Source organism: Symsagittifera roscoffensis, chromosome 6 (genome assembly GCF_963678635.1).
Source record: "Symsagittifera roscoffensis chromosome 6, txSymRosc1.1, whole genome shotgun sequence".
In the NCBI taxonomy this organism is placed as follows: domain Eukaryota; kingdom Metazoa; phylum Xenacoelomorpha; order Acoela; family Convolutidae; genus Symsagittifera; species Symsagittifera roscoffensis.
In genome coordinates this window covers 19,776,799-19,798,605 of record NC_087067.1, presented here as the reverse complement: position 1 = coordinate 19,798,605, position 21,807 = coordinate 19,776,799, and the positions used below count along the sequence as shown (strand labels likewise).

General features: G+C 37.2%; 1 protein-coding gene across 2 annotated transcripts; it reads left to right on the top strand.

Annotated features, from left to right (window-relative positions):
• The first annotated feature begins 8,188 nt into the window (after positions 1–8,188).
• Positions 8,189–21,286, top strand: LOC134848521 (uncharacterized). Of its 2 annotated transcripts, none has more exons than XR_010162951.1 (8): positions 8,189–8,413; positions 8,652–9,211; positions 9,350–9,462; positions 10,030–10,165; positions 11,076–11,473; positions 11,733–19,193; positions 20,313–20,396; positions 21,075–21,095. XR_010162951.1 is itself a non-coding variant. In XM_063866019.1 (8 exons), the coding sequence occupies exons 1-8, from the start codon at positions 8,198–8,200 to the stop codon at positions 21,080–21,082; spliced, it is 1,749 nt and encodes a 582-aa protein (XP_063722089.1). In that variant the 5' UTR covers positions 8,189–8,197; the 3' UTR covers positions 21,083–21,286. The 2 variants fall into 2 exon arrangements, 1 of the variants encoding a protein (XP_063722089.1); XM_063866019.1 differs by having other exon boundaries at positions 11,733–11,966; positions 21,075–21,286.
• The last annotated feature ends 521 nt before the right edge of the window (positions 21,287–21,807 follow it).

Sequence of the window (21,807 nt, the reverse complement as noted above, 5' to 3'; positions counted from 1 at the left end):
CCGGTTCACGTGCTTCCTCTGTTACCGCTTGCATCTTCTTTGCTACCAGCTCTTGAGGTTTATCCTTTCTGCGTGCCTCCGCTTCACTCAAAAGTCGAGCCTTGCTGGCTTTCACTCCTGACAAAGCTTCTTCATGTCTTGGATGCTTGATGTCTGCCACTGCATCCCAGAATTGCGGACAATCTGATTTAAAATGACCTTCCAAGTTACAAAAGAAACACCTCGGGCCGAATTTCGCAATTACTCCTCTCATGAAATCCTCATGATCCAACTCTGACGCATCTTCGTCCTCGAGGCTAAAGCCTATTGCTTTCATGCCTTGTTTGTAAGCTGGGCATGCTGACACATGATGGTCTGTTGAACTGCAATTAGCACAAGAACGTCTCTTGTCCATATCATCCCTCGGTTTATACCAATTGTTCCCTTGGTTTGCTGGTCCGTTGTTAAAATTTCCATAATTGTTCTTGTAATATCCAGATCTCGAAGGAGGTTTCAACAAAAGATACTCTTTTGATTTGAGCCTCAACTCCTCCGGTGTTGGCGCATTAGTTGATAGTGGTGTGTAATGCGTTGCTAGCATCGTACGAAGTTCATCATTTTTCACACCATCGATGAATTTTGAGGCTACGGCCAGGTTCATCCTTCGGTTTGACTCATCCGGTTGGCTGCGTCTTCTCAGCATTTCCAAATCATCGAGAAACTTGTCTATTGTTTCATCTTCTCGTTGCCTCCGTTTCTCGAAGCGCATCATCGCCTGGTGCCCCTGCACCCCTGATCCGAAACGGTTTAACAAGATTTCGAAGATTTTCTCAGCAGTGTCACGTTGATACTGTTTCTTGGCCATGACACAGTTCAGGGCTGTCCCTTCTAAGTTGCTGGTGAGCGCGCTGCATTCCTGTCTCTCCGACAAGTCCCCTTCCTCGAAATGCAGCTTCATTACCTCTATCCAGGTATCAATACAGCCATCAGATTCGTCTTTGTAGCATCTTGGTTTCTTAAAGACTCTTCTGGACTTCTCACTGCATTCATTGGTTCTTGATAACCTCGTCAGGAATGTCTCTAAAGACCTGTTCAGGGGTTCAAATGCTGTGGCCATTGCCGTAGCATCCCTTGAGTGTCCCGCTTGAGTGTCCTCACACCTTGTCGAAGGCTCTGTGTGCGGTGCATCCCTGCAATCCGAATCACCATGAGCGTTTCCCGCTTGGCCCATGTGACTCCTCCTCGGGCTTGTATGCCCCATGTTGCCAGAATCGCTTCTCCCAGTCGCATGTGTGCTTTGCGTTGGTCGTTCGTTCGAGGTTTGTCTGTTCCCCGTTGAACTTGCTCTACTGTTCGGGCCCCATGCTGTATTACCCCTTGTGGCATAGCCTGATGAACTGCCCCTGCCTCTAGTGGATCCATACGTCTTCCTCCTTTGATGTTCATTGAAGTTCACCCTCGGTTCCCTGCTGGGACCTCCCGAGTTCGGCTCTCCTTCTTTTGGTCCACTCTTGCTGCTTAGTAGCCCGTCCAACCTATCCATGATAGCCTGAGTTCGCCTCTCCATCATCGCGTCTATCTTTGTGTCAAGAGACCCAAGAGACTGCTCTTGCTGAATTCTTAACTTCTCCATGTCGGCTCTTAAGCGTAACTCCCTCTGTTCCGCCTCTCTTGTCATTCGCGACAAGTTCCTCGTCATATGTTCGTCCGTTCTTTCTTTCAAGCGTTTTTCGCTTCTGCCAACTTCTTGTCTGTTGCGGTTTATTTCTTCCCGCAGACTTTCTCTTTCAATGTGAACTGCTCTTTCTAGTTCACTCATCCTTATCGACATCTGTTCATTTTGTTCTCCTAAACTGCCCACTATGTTGTTTAAGGCTTCCTCTAGTGCTGCCGCGTTATCCATGAGTGGCGTCACTAGTGGTGGTGTAACCCTGTCGGTCCCAGGTAACTTCGTGCTTGTCGAGATCCGGGCCTTGACTCTCTGCTTCAACGTCTTTTCATTATTTAATTCTGGATCCATTAACGCATTGCCTAGCCCTCTGGTTCTACTCTCTTCAGATTGTGGCTCCGAACTTGTCCTAATCGCGAAGTCCTTTGACTGGCCCGGTGTGTTTGCCTCCTTGCTTATCGTTGTCACTACACCAAATTTGTTCATGGTTCCAGTCTCTCTTCCGACGTGTGCCTCACTCTCCTGGATCGAACTATTGAGGCTGACTTGAGATCCAAAGTCCCCTTGCTCTTCTTCATCTTCCTCATCCTCCTGGGACTCACCATCGTTTCCTGCTCCTCCTCCCATGCTGAATGGAAAGATGTTTCCTAAGGTGTTCTTCATTCTTTCTGAGAACGATGACGACGTTGTTTGCTTCCCAGTTCCGCTTGCCATCATAGTGTTGTCTGTCGGAGATCTTCTAGTTGCCGCTACTTCAGTTGAGATGTCGGACAGTTCCGACATCTCTTCCCGATCCAATGTCCCGGTGGAAGTGGCAAAATCGTGGCCTTGTTCTACCGGAGTAGATTCACTCGCCAGCCTTCTGCCTCTCCCTTCCAGTCCATTTACATCTTGGTTGTCGTTCATGGTATGGTCCGTATTGACCTCCACTTCTAACAGTTCTCTTCGCTCTTCTGAGGTCTCCTGACTTCTCGTTTCAACCATTCTGCCTGAAACCGTCTCCTCTTTATCGGACCGAGATCGCTTGATCCAATCCACAAAAGGATCGGTCATCGTTTTTCTTTGCTCTTCAGGTATGAATTTCCTAGAGCTATTACCTCGTTTTGGTATCCTTGACTTGTCTAAACTCATTCTTTATTTGTCACTTTCCTATGCCTACTCTTGACTCAATTGCTAGAGACCTTATAGTTTTATTAACAATAATAATGACACAACACAACACAATAAATTTCACCAGATTCTACTAAATAGTGACCACGAATCCCTGTATGTTGTCAGAGTACAGTTTGTATAAAATTTATCCACACTAGCCGATTATCGGTCCAAAGATCTGGAAACTAGCACAATATGATGTTATCAGTCAATTTAAAAGATAGTGTACTCACTACCCAATCAAGCACAGTTTAGGTTGATTTAAAATCAAAAACAAAAAATATATATTGACACAATATGAATGTATATATAAAAAAACGTATGTGTCTTGTACTCTTAGTCGGTCGCAGTACAATAGTCGAACCTGTCTTTTAAAGAAAAAGCTTTCCCTGCTTGGTGCTGCACCAAACAGACAAAACTTTGAAGGCAGTTATTTTCTCAAGTGGGCGTCTATTGCACCCACCGAGTACTGTGTTACCTATCTGCCTTCGGACTGCCCGAGCTAGACCTACTAAAATCCTCAGGGCAGTCACTTTTCCCAAAAACGTATTATGTTCCAATCCACACCAATGAGTCACGCTCTTTTTAATTTAGACTTAGTGTCGCGAATATCCGAGTTCGGACCTGTTTTGTATTAGTCTGGTTCTTTTTGAAAGGCAAGTTACCAGTGCAGTCACTGATACCTAGCCTGTGTATTAATAATCTAATACCTCTCGCTTTTTAGTCTTTCTTTCGTTTACCTAAGTCCTTAATAAAATAATACCCCTCCGGATTGGCACAAATAGGACCCTTCTGACTTTGAAAAATTTCGACCCCTCCGGATTGGGAGCCCTTAGCTCTGTCAAAGTAGCTTTTCGTAGTTTTCTTAATTTCAGCTTATACCCCTCCGGATACGTTCTGCGTTGCTTTTATGCTGTTTAAATTAACTGGGAAGGGTATAGGGTCCTTTCCTAGACCCCTCCGGATTGAAGTTAAGGCACTTATTTGACAATTCACACTAACGGCGAAGGGTCTTATCACTTGCCTAATTTCGACTCTACTATGGTTGTCTTGTGCCTTCAGCCCTCCCTTTTTGTCTAGAACTGTCCTAAGTTACTTAGTTCAATCGCTATCAACTTTTGGTAGAGGTATAAGGGTTTTTCAGAAAAATTTATAAAACGTGAAGGGTGTACCCCTCCGGATTTGTTTAATTTGCTAAAAACAATCTCAAAAAATTTTCTCGCTCGCTTTTTCGAGTAATTCTCTTTCCTACTAGTAAGTTCAGCTAATTTCTGATCTAATGGTACCAAGATTGACTCGATATCCTCTGTAGTTCCAAAGTTATTAACCAAAACGTCTTTTTTCCAAACTCAAAAATTTTCTCTCTTATAGGTTCCGCCTAACTTTTTCCGCAAATCTGGTCCTTTCGACCTAAAAATTATTGATCTGAGCTCAGAAGGCCTATACTCTTCTAGTTCAATGCAAAAGACCCGATCTAAATCGCTTTTGTAGAAAAAATTTGCGAAAAACTATGCTACCTGGACCCCTCCGGATTGATGAATCCACCAAATCAAACACGTTATGTTCGATTTCTCTGCAACCCGGAAGGCTTTCGGGTAGCGGGTTTTAAAACTCGTAGATTCACTAGTGGACGTTGTCCGAACAACTATTTTTACTGTCCTAACTCAAAGATTTCAAAAAATTTTCTGATTTTATAGTGCTTCTTACTATCAAAAAATGGGAAAATTTGGTTTTTGGTACCAAACTAGTTCCAACCACTTCCGAACTGAAGTTAAACGGTTCTCCTTATTACAGTAGTGCAGTTACGATGTAACACACTAACTTAGCGCTTTTTTCCGTTTCAAAAAAAATCGATATCTCAAAAATCGCGACTTGTGGGGGATCAAAATATCGCTATTTTGACCCTAAAAACCGGTCTGTTTTCGTTGTTTTTCACTGAAAAACGATATAAGACTATTAATTTAGGCTATATAAGTAATAATATTAGCAATACTATACCCCTCCGGGTTTGTTTATTATCCGAATTAAGGTGCTTAACTCGGATATTCGCAGTTCGGTGAAGGGTCACTACAGTGCAGCACTGTCGAGCCCCCCACAGATTACTATCTTACTTTTTGTACCAAAAGGGATACAAAACTTGTTAACGATACCCAACAGTCGATTGTTGTTGTCGTTGAGCCCCTTCTTGTTGCTCCTTGTACTGCTTGCCGGATCGGTCTTCACCCAGGACCCTTCCGAATTGAGCGCAAATCAGCTGACCCTTCCGGAATGAGCGCAATTTATCATTAACGTGCTTAAATGCTCAAATAACCCTACAGTACAAGCCTCACAAACGGGCTACAAAACTGATCGTAACGATCCTGACTGATATAATTGCCTGTAACAACAATATATCTATCAACAACAAACGGGGGGGTTGAATCACATCTTGTCTGGGGGGATGATTTCTACTGATTTTTTACTTTTTTACTGTTTTTGGTTTTTTCGGTTATTTTTTTATGTTTTTTGTTTTTCTTGGGTACTATACTACTTTTTGTTTGGTTTTACTTATATCTTTAAGTGTTTTTGGTCACCAACCACTCAGGGGGCGAGGGGACGGCCGATCCCCCCACCCTTCCTGGTTCGTGAATTTTCGGTCTTAACTAGGTTAAAAAACTATTCACGGCAATCCGGAAGGCCTCCGCGTTCCGAACTACCCTTCCGCCCCGGCGGTTTAGGCCTATTAAGGGCGTTGATGTGAGCATCCGCTCGGCGCGGAGTGCTCGTTAACGGTTCTGCCGGTCATGATGTTAAAAAAGAATAGCACCCAGGAGCGCCATAAAAACATACATGTAACATTCGCCCGGAAGATACATATCGACGGATAACAAAACTAAGTCTTAGGACGACTGGCTAGCGTCTAAACAGAGCTTTGCATGTTTTTCACCGTCTCTACCAAGCCAGTACTTTTCGGTGGTCTTTCTTACATCGGGTCGACAAAAACGTTACTGTTCTCCGGCTTCGACCAGAACGCTCAAATTAACTGAATTACATGCAAAAATAGTGAGCTCATGGCTGGGTCTCAGTATCCCCAGACCACGAGGTCACTCCTAAAAACAGGGCTACTATTTATTATATTACTATTGTTTTTGTTCAGTAGATAAAAATCATCATCTCCATCGAAGATAGATCAACCCTTTCCCCCCCCCAACTCTTAGCACCTCATCCTTGTCAAAACTAATCCAAATATCAATTAAATTCAAGTCAGGACATGACAGGATGCTAAAAGTTCATCTGAGTCAATAAAAGTTTTCCGTCCCGAGACCCTTCCGAATTCTTGAATCCGGTGAATCAAGCTCCTTAAGTTCGATTTCACGATAACACGGAAGGCTGATTTCTTACCCTTCACCGTTGTTCGCAACGGCCTTGCAACTATTGTAGCAGCACAATAGTTGCAACTCGGAAAGTTCTCTGCACTCTGCTGCTGTTTTTCTTCAATTTCGACTTCTTCAATTTCAATAGAGTTGTCCTCGTCAGCGCAACTAACGTTGTTGTTCTGTTTCCTCTCTCGTTTTTTGTTAAAATGGCCGTTTCAGCATTTCTCGGAAATGTGACGTCATCATTCGAATTTTTGAAATTTTAAAATACTAGAATATTCCAGCCTTCACCGTTTGGCTAAACGTTCCAATAACGCCCTTAGTTCATAAAAACCACCAATCCGGAAGGTTTACTGCTAAAATTCCGAATTCTGCAGAGATTGCATTTTTCACATTCTGGTCGAATGTCACACAAATACAAGACATAATACAAGACTATCTAACAGATAGAATGCAGTTTGTGAAAATCAATAAAAGTTCATCAACTCTGAAAGAAGTAACTAGCGGTGTACCACAGGGCTCAATTCTTGGCCCTCTACTTTTTATCATATTCATTAACGACTTTCCCAAATGCATTGAGAATTCAGATTGTTTTAACTATTGTGACGATATGAAGATCTTGTCTACTGAAGAAATTCATCTGCAAAAAGACACGGCAAATGTTGAAAAATGGTGCAAAGAAAATAAAATGCCGCTGAATGAAGATAAATGTAATTTGTTAAACCTCAAAGGGAAAATGGAAGTTACACTATTTAATACAAATGTTGATACCGCAAAGACCCAAAAAGACTTAGGTATTTTAATGTGTGACAACTTTTCGTGGTCAGTAAATGCTGAAAATCGCATATCAAAAGCAATGGGAGCTTTTTACAAAATCAAACGAAATATCTCGAAAAAAACATCATTAAAGTCAAAATTAAACTTATACTGCGGATACATCGTACCAATCATAAGCTATGCATCGCAAACATGGTATCCGAACAAAGCAGAATTAAGACAACTAGAAAGAGTACAAAAACGAGCGACATCTTGGATTACAAATAACTTCAAAATGAGTTATACTGAAAGACTGAAATTTTTAAAGCTCCTTCCACTCTCAATGTACTTTGAATTACACGACATATTGTACTTAGTTTCACTACTAAAAAATAAACATGACATTGATTTGAATACAATTATTCATAAAAACGAATCACGAACGAGACAAGCAACACGTGGTGAGATTGCTGTTCATGCAACAAGACTGAAAAAGTCAAATGAAAATTATTATATACGTTCTAATACGCTATACAACTACTTTAGCCAAATTGTGGACTTCGAAAATCAAGATTATGACAGCCTGAAAATATCTATAACAAACACGTTTTGGAAATTCTTCAACAGAAATTTTGCAGAAAACAACTTGTGTATGTGGAGAATTCTTTGCTGGTGTGGAAACTGCAACCCACCGGGAAAAATTATGAACTTATAAACGAGGGTTCAAAACCCATGGAGAAATCCTAAAGCCTACACTACTACTACTACTACTACTACTACTACTATCATTATCACTTCCATATCCAGAAAATTCCAAGGTTTTCGACTGGAATACGTGATGAAGGGACTCCTGACTGTAACCTCGGTTACTATGATACTTTTGACCTTCCGATTACCAAAAAAAATTAAAGAAAAGAATAACAGCCCGTAATTTTGGAGTGCAAAAGATATGGACTAGGATTAGAAAGAATAGACCAAGAACAAATGGTCAGAGCTAGTTACCCTCTTTAGACGTATTGAAGTTTGGCCTATAAGATGTCATAGTTTCTAAGACTAGAATCATGTCATAAACTTTCAGTTGCAATTAAAATTTTTATTTTTTCTTAGATGATCATAAAAGCTTACTACGTCTTGTCGGTTTTTGAGTTTTTGCTCAAAGTGTTAATGAACTTTTCCACATAATTTCAATTGAATCAAAACTGCTCGTCGCCGACTTGTCTTACTTCAACTTAGCTTACTTTACCTTTGTGCCAAAGCTTACGAAGATCAATTTATAGAATCAGATATGCCTGCAGCCAAAAGGAAATCAAGCTCTAAGTCTCCGCGCTCTAAAAAAGCGAAAGAGGAGGTCGCTGATGCACTAACAGAAAACGAGATAAGCATGCAAAGTGAAGATACTAGTGATGCAAAGACAGAAGATCAGACTGTAAATGGTTCAGGAGATGATTCTGTCGGAGTAACTGAAAACACTGAAGTCGCTAGTTCTAATTCAAATCACGAGGTAAAGTTTTCTAACTGTCAAACAGTAACTGGTCAAGTTTTTTCCCCTAACCACTGTTTTTTCATAGTTTTCTTTGATGTCATTAAGCGTTGCGTACATATTACTACAACCCTTCGCTTTTTGAAGTCTCTACCCAGCTAAGATCATTTCGATACATTGACCAAATTTTTCTTTTAAACTGGCACTAAGAGTTAAACTTATTGTATTGCCATTATATTCAATATTTATGCTCTTTAAGGAAACAGCACCCACTGGAAGCAATGGAACTGCTCATGTTGAAACAGAAGAAACTGCTGTGAACGTTGTAGAAACTACTGCATCTGAAAGTATTGCAGTGGCACCTGTCTCATACCAAACTCAGCAAACGACCCAGCCTGAAAACCAAGAACAGCAACAGACGATGCCAGAATACAATTCACAAAATGCAGCTTCTTATGCGGTACAAAATGCCCCAACGTACACAGGATATGATATGCAGCAGTACAATGTCACCTACCAGAATCCCTTGACTTTTGGAGCCCCAGTTGCGATGATGCAGACTCAACAGATTGTTGGCAATCCGGGCGAGGATTTCTCCCAACCGCCTCCTCCACCGCCGCCTCCGAGTGGTGACCCGGAACCGAAGCCAGAGCTTCCGCAACCAGAGGAACTGAAAGTAACGATTGAGGAAGATCATAAAATTTACGTTGCGCCGAAAAGAAGAACACTGGCTCTTAATGAGGGACTTTTAGGAGATCTGAAGAATGCGTTTAAAGAAAGCGAAATTGAAGTTGTAGAGGTGCAATGTCAACGCAGAACGTAAATTCAAAATGTTTCAATATGACTTTGTTAATTAGTTATTTTCGTCCAAGAATCACTACTGTGCTGTCAAAAAATCGCAAATAGGAATAACGAATTAGTGTAAAATTGCTAGTAATTGTTTGTTGCTTTATTTAGTCACGCTTTCCTCAAAGTAGGATCTCACAATGACGTAGAGAAAGCATGCAATGATTTTGACGACAAATTGATCTCGGGAGTCATTTGGTCAGTCAAGCGAAGAATAGGAAGAGGTAATAATTCAACTCAGTTTTTCTGAAATGATTTCAGCCAGTAGATTAAATGCAATGCGCAGAGTTCATATTATGAAATAATCAGGAATCAAACATCGTTGAAATGAATTTTAATTGAAGTAAAAATAGTGTAGCAGAATACTTTCAAAATATTTTTAAGTAGTGAAGACACTTCAAGTGATTAAGTGACAGTAAAAGTAGTGAAAAAGTAAAAATTTGATCTCGCTGAAGTATGGTTTTTCGCGATTTCTTTTTACGTTCAGTTCATTTACTTTGTTTAAAAGAAGGAAAACTCCACTATCGGACTGTAAAAGTGTAAAGGTCACAAAAAACATGAACGTTTCTAGTTTTTGAACTTTTGGATTTAAAGCTTTTTGAAATTTATCTATTGATCCAGTTTTCTTAAATTGGGTCAATTTTTATCAAAAAACGGGTCAATCAAAAGTTTTTCTTGAAATTTAAAGAGCTTTAAACTATATTTTTTGATGAGATTCTTAATCAATTTTTTTTGATTCCTTGTTCTTATACACTTTTCCAACCTTCTTTTGGCTATGTTTCATTTTTCAGCCGAGTTGCATAGCGTCTCTTTCAAGCCGAGTAATTCAGCCTTGCGAGTTGACGAGGAAATGGCACAAGAAGTTGCCAAGTATGTGAAGGACGCATCCTTCCATGTATTGAGACACTACTCCACGAGGGACGGAAAGTGAGTGCATCATTTGTATTTATAACGCATCTAAAAATAATTGTTCGTTGAGTATCTGTAAACCCATCAAAGTATTTGTGCAATTCAAATCTGTTAAAACTTCAATTTTAGTTGTCTTAAGACAAACGTTTTTTTTGTTGTTGTTTTTGTGGCCCTAAAGCATGAAAATTTGTATTTGAAGTTCAGAACTGCTAATAATCATAAATTGAATGTTTCAAGCTCTTGAACTTAGTTCAAAATCCGTAGCGAGCACATAATAAGGTAAGAAGAAGAAGATTTATTTCTCAAGAGATAATGGTTATAAACAACTAAGCACCATATATCTCAGAGGTATTTGTTGTATATTAATTTTTCGCGGTTTTACTTAAGATTTCTTTTAAGTTCAGTGCATTTCTATTGTTAAAAGGAATGCATAATCCACTATCGAACAGCAAAATGTAAAGGGCACGAAAAACGTGATAGATTTCTAATTTCGAAAATGGAAATTAATTATCAGATTTCTCAGCGAAATAAAAGTTTTACTGATTGATCCAGTTTTGTCAAAAAGTCGTTTTTTTTTCAGTTTCCATGCGTTCATTACTCTTTTCCAACTGTCAGTTGGCTATGTTTTTCATATTCTCGCAATTGAAGCTCGTATGGTTAGCTGAACATTTTGGTGAGTGAAATACGAACATAAGCATACTTATGATTGGCAAGTGTTTTTAAGTTTCAATATAAACGAAGTAACGACACTTATTTAGGTCTTGTGCAATTCGATTTCTTTTGAAGTTTTCCATTAAGCGCAAAAAAGGGATTTACTTTTTGGTTCTTGAACTTCAAAGAGCTTTATTGTGGTGCATTTTTTTGAAACGTTTTTTTTTGGGTCTCGTTTAGTTAATTGTTAATTTTTAACTTAACAAGTTGTTTGCAGGGAGGTAATAATCGGACTTGAAACCGAAGAAGAACAAGCCGACATGGTCAGTAAATTGGGCAATGTCGTCATTGGACACATCGCATACACGGTATCTGTGAAAGAGGACGTTCAACCCGAGGACTCTGACGACCCCGATTCCGAACCCTTCCTGTTTGCCTCAATCCGAGGCGACGATTCAAAGTTCTTCGATGCTAATCTAGTGGCATGTGTTAAGAAACTACTTGAAGATGAAAATATAGAATTGACGAAGTCAACTGTGACGTCGAATTGCAGATTCGCGTTTTTCTTTTTGACCAAGTGGGAAGATGCGACTAAGTTTGTGGAGAAGTATGACAACAAGATCATCAATGAGTCGCCACTGCATTTTGAGAAAGGGCAGCCCAAAAGCCAACGAGGTACACTTGATTTGGTTGTTTAAAGCCTTGTAAAATGCCTTAAAGCAGGTTCCCATGTTCGATTTTATTTCGAGAAAACGTGGCTCCATTCGAGGAATAACATTCTCGTTAACCAAAAATAAAGCTTGTTTAAGCTACCACACAAGCTCATAATTGCTTGTCTTCTTCGCTGCAAAAGTGACTATCTCTCAAACTTAGCAACTAATTTCTCGTGAAATTTCTCCAATACTCATGTACATGGCCAAATTTTTTTCTGCAGAAAATCGTCCTGCGCGATTCAACAGAGGCGGAGGAGGGGGTTACAGTGGGCCGTCACGTGGGCGAGGGGGATACTTCGATGGAGGATACAATAGACCCCCAAGGGGAGGACCCAATAGCTACTATGGGGGAGGGGGATACAACAACAGGGGAGGAGGCGGTGGATACGGGTACCAGCAGCACCCCCCTCAAATTCCCGGTCCTTATGGCTACAGTCCGTATGCTTACGGTGGAGGTAAGTCGCGTATTATTTTGAAACAATACATGAAAAATGCTCGAGAGCACATATTTAATTTTCAAAAACTTTAAGCTTCATTAACCATAATCTTTAAAGTTAGTAGTTATTGGAAAAGTTAGGAATTTTACAAGATAATTGCTTGCGAATTTCGGTTGAAAGAATGTTTGAGTATCCAAATTAATTAATCATTTTCAAGTAAACTTTACAGGCGTTTAATTTAAATAGAATTTTAGAGATGCACTTAGTTTCAAAATGTTTTTAAATGACTTTAATGAAGCTAGCGGCGCAATATTCTTAAAAAATGATGTATTTAAAAATGTGTTCTCACCGAAATAATCAAGATTTTTCAGAAATTTTAATAAATCAAATTAATGATTCAGGGAATCAAGTGCTAAAATGTAATTTATTTTCAGGAAATCAGCGTTTGTTTTTCCGCTGGTCTAAAATTTTGTTTTAAAATGTATGTAGTTTTGAGCTCTGACAAAATTCTGAATATTACAAACATTTTGATTTACAAAAATTTTTATATTACTGAAGTTAACGGCTAGTAGAACTTCAGTTTTCAACCCCCGTGGATCCTGATAGACGGTTTCTGTCGCCATGGTTAAAAGGCACAACAGAACTCATTTTCTACGTGTAAGTATTCGATATTTTGAATTGAAAACCGAATCAAATACAGATAGACATAATCTTGTATCAGGTTAGGCTAGTTGGATATGAAAAAATTATATATGCGAAATTTGGCCTGAAACTTGAAAAAAGTTTGACGCTTTGCTCATCTTGACGGTATCGATTTTGATGAACCGGTCATTCGAATCTGCCGAGTACTATTTGACTGACGTATATTTACATTTACCAGCCAATTTCATTAATTCATCATTATCCAGTGAAAAGATCCAAAATTTCTTAATGAGCCATGACAAATCTTAAGCAAAACAATAAATTGAAACATCAGTGAATGCAGAAACAGAACTCAAAAATACCAAACGTTTTCCGAATTCTAGATTTACAGGTTATGATTTAAGTGCAATAAACGATGTGTATTTTTTGTTCCATGCTCCGTTGAATCTTGAGTTTTCTCCGAACTAGCTCTAAATTAGCCTAACTCTTACTTATTTAGGTCCATAGTTAATAAGTTTTTAAGAGTCGATGAACATAGTGATGATTTTTTTCAGGAAAAATCTTAAAATTTGTTCATGCTCAAATTTAGTTTTCCGCGGTTTGACTTTTGATTTCTTTTTAAGTTCAGTTCATTTCCTTAGTTAAAAGGAAGGCAAACTCCACTATCGAACAGCAAAAGTGTAAAGTTCACGAAAAACGTGATCGACTTCTAGTTTCGAAAGTTGGTTTTTATTTTCAGACTTCATAAGCGGAATAAAAAGGTGGACATTGATCTAGGTTTCTCGAATTGGGTTAATTTTATCAAAAAAGTGTCAATTATTAATTGTTGTAAAAATTCAAAGAGCTTAAAGGCCTTCTAATTTTTTCGGAGATGCGAGATTGAGTTTTTTTCCAAATACATGTTAATATATTTTTTTCCTGTTTACTTGCGTTCAATGACGAATTCCAGCTGCCTGTGGGCTATATTTCAAGAAATAGCTGAATTTTAACTCCGCTGATATTTTTTGCGTTTTGATTTCTTTATAAGTTGATTTCAGATCCATTTGCTGAAAATAAAGCAGATGCGCCTTGCTCTTTAATAACAATTGTGCAAAGTTTTCAAAGTTGCTTTTTTTTCCTACTTCATGAGTTCATTAGCACTTCTCGCAGTCGATTTGCTATGTTCTTAGGCCTAATGGAAAAGTATTTTTATTTGGTGTAATTTTGGGTGAAAATGATAACAAAAGATAAAACTAGACTGAGACTTGCTATAACTTACTGAGAAAAAATATTTCTTAAAAAATATTTATGTCACTGAAGAAATGATGCAAAGTTTTTACTGCCTTGAAATTGCAGAAATTTAAACTCGTTTTTGAGTAGAACTCAATTAAAGCGCATAACTTTTTATTTGTTGGTAAAAAAATTAATGATTTTTTTTTTCATTTTTGAAGGGATAATTTTTAGTGGTTGATGATTTAAAGATGAGTTAAGTCAAATCATGGATGATATATGTATTTTTTACAGAAAACTTTTTTTCGAAAAGAACTACTTTATATTTTAGTTAATTGAATTGATCGTCATGTGTTGCTTATAATTCAAATTGAGGCGTTCATCTCAAATTGAATTTTATGTTATGTTAGTATTGTCGGAAATGATTTGACAGAATTTTAATAACTCCTATAGCATTAGTGAGAAATGACAAAAAATTAAAATAGACCGAGATCTGCAATACTTCACTGAAATTTTTTCGTAATGAATATTTATGTCACTCAATAAATTTTGCAAAGCTTTTAGTGCCTTAAAGTTTGCAGAAATTTGAACTCATTTTCAGAGTAGAACTAAACTAAAGCTCATAAGTTTTTGTTTATTTAAGAAATTATTAATGGGGTTTCTTTTTTTCATGTTACTGTGTTTTAAGGGGTTGATGATTGGATGATTCAAGTCCAATCATAATGATTTGAGTTGAGCGGCCCATGTTGCTTATTGTTTAAAGGCGTTCATCTCAGCTGGATTTATATGAGGCCTTTAATGTCACAGTGCTGACATAATTTTAACTTTCTTGCGTAAAAACAACGTTATATGTAGAAATATGTCGTATCACGGTTGTTAGTGAAATTGTCCAATTTCTTGTTATTCGAATGAGAAAATTCAAAAATTCTTCAATCGTGTGGAATTTTATTACAGAAAATCAGCTTATTAGCTGTTAGAAAACTTAAAAAAAAAACAATTTACGGCAAAAAAGTGCGAAAAAAGTAAGATGAACAAAAGTGACGGCTAGAGGATATCAAGTACCGATTGATAATTGCTCAAGACAACAACAAGAAGCAAACCAGAGCTGAACTGCATTTAACTTGTGAGTTTGTGAGTAAGTATTCAATAGTTTGAATTTAAATCCAAAACAACTACAGATTGGTCTAATCTAGTATCAAGCTTAGACGGGACAGTACAACAGTGCCGAACTACAACATTGCCGAAAATCAGAATGTTGTTCAGCAGTGCCGAATTTTTTTTGAATACTGTTGTAATTCGTCCTAAATCACTGACAAGTAATTATATTCAAATCGACGGAAGATGAAAAGATGAATTGGCCATCTTAATTGATGCTGCTTGTTAAACATTTAAAGTTCCCCAAGCGCGGCGTCATAATATTTTCTGAACAAGCAATCATCTCAGCAAATGGTGAAAATTTCTCAGTTTCGCGGCAAAGCAAAACAGTAGTCACGCAAAACGGAGCCGAATAGCCGAAAAAAAATTTTCCGGCTAGCCGAAAAATTAATTCGTTCCCGGATAGGCATTTTTTGGTCCCCGGATAGCCGTTGATTAATACAATAAACCATGTAACATATTACCATCTTAATATATAACCGACAAATATTAATAAAGACAATTTTTTTTCATTGACAACCCCCAGTCTTAAGGTGTTGTTTAGTTATTGTGTTTGAAAAAGTAGTAATCCCCCTGACCCCGCCCGCTCCACACCCCTGTTTGAAGAAGTGGTTAACTTTGTAGGGGGTTGGGGCTTGGGTGAGTTGAATTGAGGAGAGGGGAGGGGTGTATGAGATCGGTTGCATAAGTGCCGTGCAATTATAATCGGACAATGTTTTTGACAATTAATGATTTTTTTTTTTCATTTTTAAAGGGACAATTTTTAGTGGTTGATGATTTAAAGATGAGTTAAGTCCAATCATGGATGATATGTGTAATACTGTTTTGAATACTGTTTTCATTCGTCCTAAATCACTGACAAGTAATTATATTCAAATGGACGGAAGATGAAACGATGAATTGGCCATCTTAATTGATGAATTGACCACGAAAATTGATTATTATATAAAACACATTAACTTAGAAAAAAATTGTGCGTTAAAAAGTAGTAGGACTTTTGTTTTTAGGAAATTTGACGAGAGTAAACGTATTAGCTAATCAAATCTCCTAAAGATGTTCGGTATTTTGTTTGCTAACAAGCTGCTTAATTTGAGGAACTTTTTATCCATCAAAATGAGTCAGTTTATTGTCGAATTTTCTAATGAATTTAGTTAAGTGGAGGTATTTTTCGGCTATCCGGGAATGCTTGTCATCTGAATCATGTTTTGATGACAAATTTGCGTCAGTGTCCTGCAAATTGTTGAAAATGAAGTTTATTAGCAAGTAAAGATCTTCAATAAAACACTTAAGAAACTGAAAAGACTCAAAAAACATAAATGCAGCCGTGTTTTAGTGGAAAACCTTTTTGTAGTTCAATGTACTGATATCTAGATTTGCTGTTTTTGACTATTTTGTTTTTCTCAGGTTCAGTATCTGTGTACTGCTTAACCACATTTTTTATGGTAATTTAATTGCATGTGTTTTATCCGCATTATTAGTGACTGATGTGATGTCGACTGGTAGGTGCTATGGCGCAGCTGTGAAGACATCAGAACTTAACTATGGAGGCAAAGGGTTCGAATCTTGTGTGGGTATTTTCAATTTTTTTGCTTTTTGCTAAGTGCAGCTTTGCCTTAATCAAATAATTTGAAAAATAGGAATTATTTGGGATTTTTTCGGTTGTTTGTTGATTATACATACTGCATGTTAGCCAGTTTTAAGGTTTAACTGCTGAGTCGGCTCGAACCGTCGAAACCAGATTTCTAAAACCTTGTTAGGACTAATGTTTTGTAATTTGCATTTATTGAATTGCAATCGTCACCCAAACGAGCTAGTTTAACCAAACGAGCTAGCGAGCGTAGGGTCATATTTTGAATCCGATTTTTCCAACGCAAATTGTGCTCATTTTGGGGTGCTTTTGCTGCATACGTGGCTAGTGATCACGTGAATCCAAGCGACCGTGGCTCATTTCATGAGGTGATACTTAATATGCAGATTGGTACTTCGATTCCGTTATGAGCAAAAAAAAACTTTCAAGGCTTAATTTTACCTCTTCTTTCCTTATTTTGCTTGCATAGATTTTCAGAGCTACTTTTTGACATTTTTTAGCTTGTTAACGAAGTGCAGCTTCGCCTTTGTGTCAATTACGGAGCCGGTCAAATAATGCTACCGGAATTGTCAGAGAATGTTCGCGAAAACGGGCAATTTAATTAATTTCTAAGTCATTCGAGAGATAACACCTAAGCATACAGCTTTTTACAAATTAATTAAGCTGAATCAGCTATTTGCAGCAAGCAGACGACAATGCCTCAGCGACATTGAATGTTGTAGTTTTAAGTTATGCTTCATTTGCTTTGCGACGAAATAAAGCTAGCTCAGTCTTGTGTCGACGAAGTTTTGCCTGCAACGAGTTTTCGCCATGACCGATTTAGGTAATAGTGTTTCTTGTGGTTAGGCGACAGTTTCATTCTTCCTTTTGCAACCTCTTCGCTTGAAACCCGTTTATAAATTGAAGATAATCGAATGAATTTGTAAATTAGCTTTGAATGATTTGATGTTGATATGTTTTGTGTTTCTGGAATGCTCCACTTCAACTCCAGGAATGTTGTGTTATGTTAAAACGGCATTTTTCGCTGTGTAGAACTCACAGATTGGCTCAAATATACATTCCGTTTGATGATGAATTGGCGCATAAGACACATGTTCGCAAAAGGTTTGCGTGCCATATTTGATATACTAGTGAAATATTTTAAACACTATTGCAATTTTTGAAACAATAGTGCAACATTTTCCTAGGAAAATCAAGCAAAACTAACTAAGAGTTAAAAATCACGTGCTAGCGTGAAATTTTTAAATTTTGTGTTTTTTACATTTCCACCTGTTTCATACCAGATAGCAACCGCTTATATTGCATCTCGAAAATTGTTCCGATTTCGACACTGAGTGTCTTGTTTTGCTTACAAAATTTAGCGGTTGTATCTACGACATAATTGTCTCAAGGTTTTTTTATCGAACTCTTTTTTTACGTGTTACTTTGTACGTTACTGCAAAGCAAAAAAGGTTCTGCCCATAGTTTATATTGTGGCAAGTTAATTAAAAATGGAAGTTTTGCTGATTTATACAAAAATTACTTAAATAATTACAAAAAATAATAAGCTGCCAAGCAATTCTTTAATTGCCATTACATTTCAACAATTTTTGTGAATTGTTCCTAAACTGAGAGTCACTTGTTTATTTCACCAACTGGCCTCTTTTTTGAGCAAATTGAAGAGTAGTTTGTCGATGATTACTTTTTGTGGAAATGATGTTTTCTTCACGAAGGAAGTCATTGTTTAAAACTTTTTTCCAACTTTCATTGATGAATGGGTTTTTATCTATAGGGTAGGTCACGGTTTTTTCGGCAAATATCAAGTATATTTTAGTTCGAAGTAAACTTTAGCTCATATGAGCTTGTATGAAAATTGCGCAGGTAGCATCAATTGAACTCGAGTGAAAATAACTGTCTAGAATAAAAGCAAAAATAGTGGTGAATAATCTTTTTTAATTTTAAACTGGGGCTCTAATTCATGCGAAGCGCTCAAACGATGAAGCTCCTTTCACTGCTGTGTAAAAGTTAGCCAGCCATTTGAACCCACCTAACAAAAATATTCAGGTGGGTTTTCGGTAGCGAAGAATACATTTTCGTTTTCAATATCTTATTCATAGTAGTTTCAATTTTACCTTTTCCGTTCAGTGATGTTCAGATGAAACGGTTTTGAAAGAAACATATGTTCAATTTGAAGTGATTGGAATTCGTTAAGAACCAATTTGACTGTGTATCTCTTTTAGGAGAGAATCGATTGTTCGGGGCTCAGGATTGGAGCAGTAGTAATAAATCCTAGTTTCACTTGCTTTCAAGAACAAACCAAAAGTAACAAAAAAAACAAATATAGCACACGATTTGAAGTAAATTTTGCCTCGTTCATTTTTACAGGCATTTGAGTGCTTATAAAAGCAGCAAAATTTGCCAACGCAAAGCTTATGGCCATCTAATAGATTCTTTTAAAAGATATCATTTCAATTTATCATTAAATCTCTTCGAACAAAACTGTTAGAACTCAATTGCAAAAAATGTATAATTGGAGGCTAATAAACCAAGGGTACTAAAAGTCATCGTGACCCGTCAAAATCAGAAATCTTCACTCTACACGTCCACTTGACCTTTGACCCCGGGGAAGGGGAAGGAAGACTGCTGGAGCCCCGACCGGTCGAAAAGAGGGCGTAAGTATAAAAGAGAACTACCACCCATCACGAGAGGAGTAGAACTTTGCTATTCGGGAAATTATGACAAATGACTGACATAGCACCTGTGAAATACCATGATTAGCAGCTGAACCTGAACCCAATTAGCACCGAAAATAAAAACTTTGACATTTAGTATCGTGAAAGGGATTAATCAAGATCAATTAATATAACACGCCCTTCAATTTGATCGAAATATTATTAATTCGTTGAAACCAATGGATTATTTATCAAATATTATTTCAAATTAGGAGAGTTAATAAAATAATCAAGTGTTGCGATTTTTAAAAGTTTGCAACTTATATTGTTTTTCATGCATAAATATGTTCATATAGGAGTGTAGGAGTGGTTTGAATAGGGAAATAAGCGAGCCAGTTTTGTCAAATTTTGATTTTCAATTTAACAGTTTGTTTGAGGTCAAAGAGTCGGCCCTTATTTTCATGTCTAGTTGCAAATGGTTTGGTTATTTTTTTCTGTGATTTCAATTCGGTCAATCGATGTAAAAAATCTTTTGACGATTTTAAATCGAAGAATAGTAAATGGTCAATTATGTCATCACATGAAAGCTTTGGTGAATTTCTGACTGATTTCACGCGAAGGGTTATTGGCTTCAGGAAGAAATATGCGGTCAAACTTGGGGCCAAACTGAAATCAGGATAGTTTTACTGACCATAAGGAGTATTAATGGTTTGCAAACTTAATATTTTCAGCATAACTTCAAATTGCATCCATTAGATTTGCGAAATCATTTCAAAAAGCAAATGTCCATTTTGGTTGCCTTTTATCAATCTTTTTAGAAAGAAGTACAGAAAGTTTTTATTTTGTTACGTAAGAAAGTATTGCATCTGAACCTACCAATGCGTTTTTTAGCTTGAATTTCTGCCTGAATTTTAGTTTAAGTAAACGAAAGTTTTAGTAAACGAACGTTTTTATAATCTCCGAATCTGGTTCGCTTATCTCCACGCTCTTTCCGCCTCTGTGTATTAAGTGAAATATCGTCATAAATTAAAACGTAAACCACAATCAGAACTAACTGTTGGTATTTTAGATGAGAAACTGAAACCTAATAGATGTCGATTAAATAGTGATTCACTTCAGGTTACGCCGGTGGTCCTAGAGGAGGGGGAGGGTACTACAACTACCACCAGCCGCAGCCCAGAGGCGGAGCACCAGGTTACGGTAGTAAGTAGCTCCCGTTTAGTTCACTTCAGAATGATTTCCACAATCGCAAACAAAACGGGAGTCGGAATATGCAGTGCTGAAAATTAGTTCTAATGAAGTCATTAAAAATTAAAACGGGATAGATAAGGACAAATGTAGATGCGCTTCATGCGTTTAAAATGAACATTGTAATAATTGCGCCAAAATATCAACATATTTCATCGCTTAAGGAACATCTTTCCTGCTCATTTAGTGCGCGATGTAAAATATTACCGGCTCGGCATGGATAGTTGGGTTCTTGAAGAAAAACAACGTAATGGTAAAAATCCAATTCGCTTTAACAAATGAATTTATGACATCATGTTGACAAGATTCATTAATTTTTTTAAACGATTCAAGCTGATTTATAGGTCGTACAAAATAGGGCGAGCACAATTGTATACAGACCAATCGTTTTTAGAAAAGTTAATTTTAATGCTCATCCGCTTGAACTTTTTTTTTGTTGAAACGAAGGTTCTCAATAAAATTGTAGGGTGAAAAATTGTTCGGGTCACATGTCAGCAGCAAAAGTGCTTGGTCAGAACTACCATATATTCCTTAAATTGCGTTATACTAAACTGCAGATGCCATTCATGTGAATTAATCAAGCTAATTCTTCATTAGTGGTATTAGGTATACAGCGTTTTTGCTTTTGTTTAGGGTGGTGATACGATGATTTGGATCCCAGAATTGACGAATATATGAAAGAACGAAAGAAATTCAATTCTTTTTACTAATCTCCGAAAACTGAATGAATTTTTGTTTGAACAGTTTATTTACTATTCTTCTTAAAATATTACAGAATGCTGTTATTGTTGAAAGTGAAGAGGTTTTATGTCGCTCATGTAATGTGTAATTCATTTTTTTCATCAGTTTTTTTATTCGACGCCAAAATCAACAAGGATAGCCGGTCGCTGTGCATGCAGCATAGAATGTTACGACCACATTCATTAAACATTCAAAACTTTTATTTCCGATTTCTACAATTTAGTGTCATTTTTTGTGGGTGCAATGAAAGAACTCTACAATTTGGCATAAAAATAGCAATTTAGGTAAAGTTGACAATAGTTATCATCAAAAAAAAAGAAAAACAAACAAAAACATGAAAAAAATGTTCAATAAAATTAAATTTATTTTATCACAATCATTTTTGAAACTTCTTTTAGTTAACTTTGATTGCCAAGGAAGCGCTAAATGATGCGTCTTCAACTATTTTTTAGCTTAACTGACCAAATTCTATCGATTGATATATATACCTATGCTTTTCTCAATCTGAACACTAAAAATGAATTTTATTTCAAAAACAAATTGAAACTTATGTCAGCAAAATATACAAAAAATTGTATAGCACAATATATTCATTTGATCACGTGCTTGTCATTGCCAAATTTCA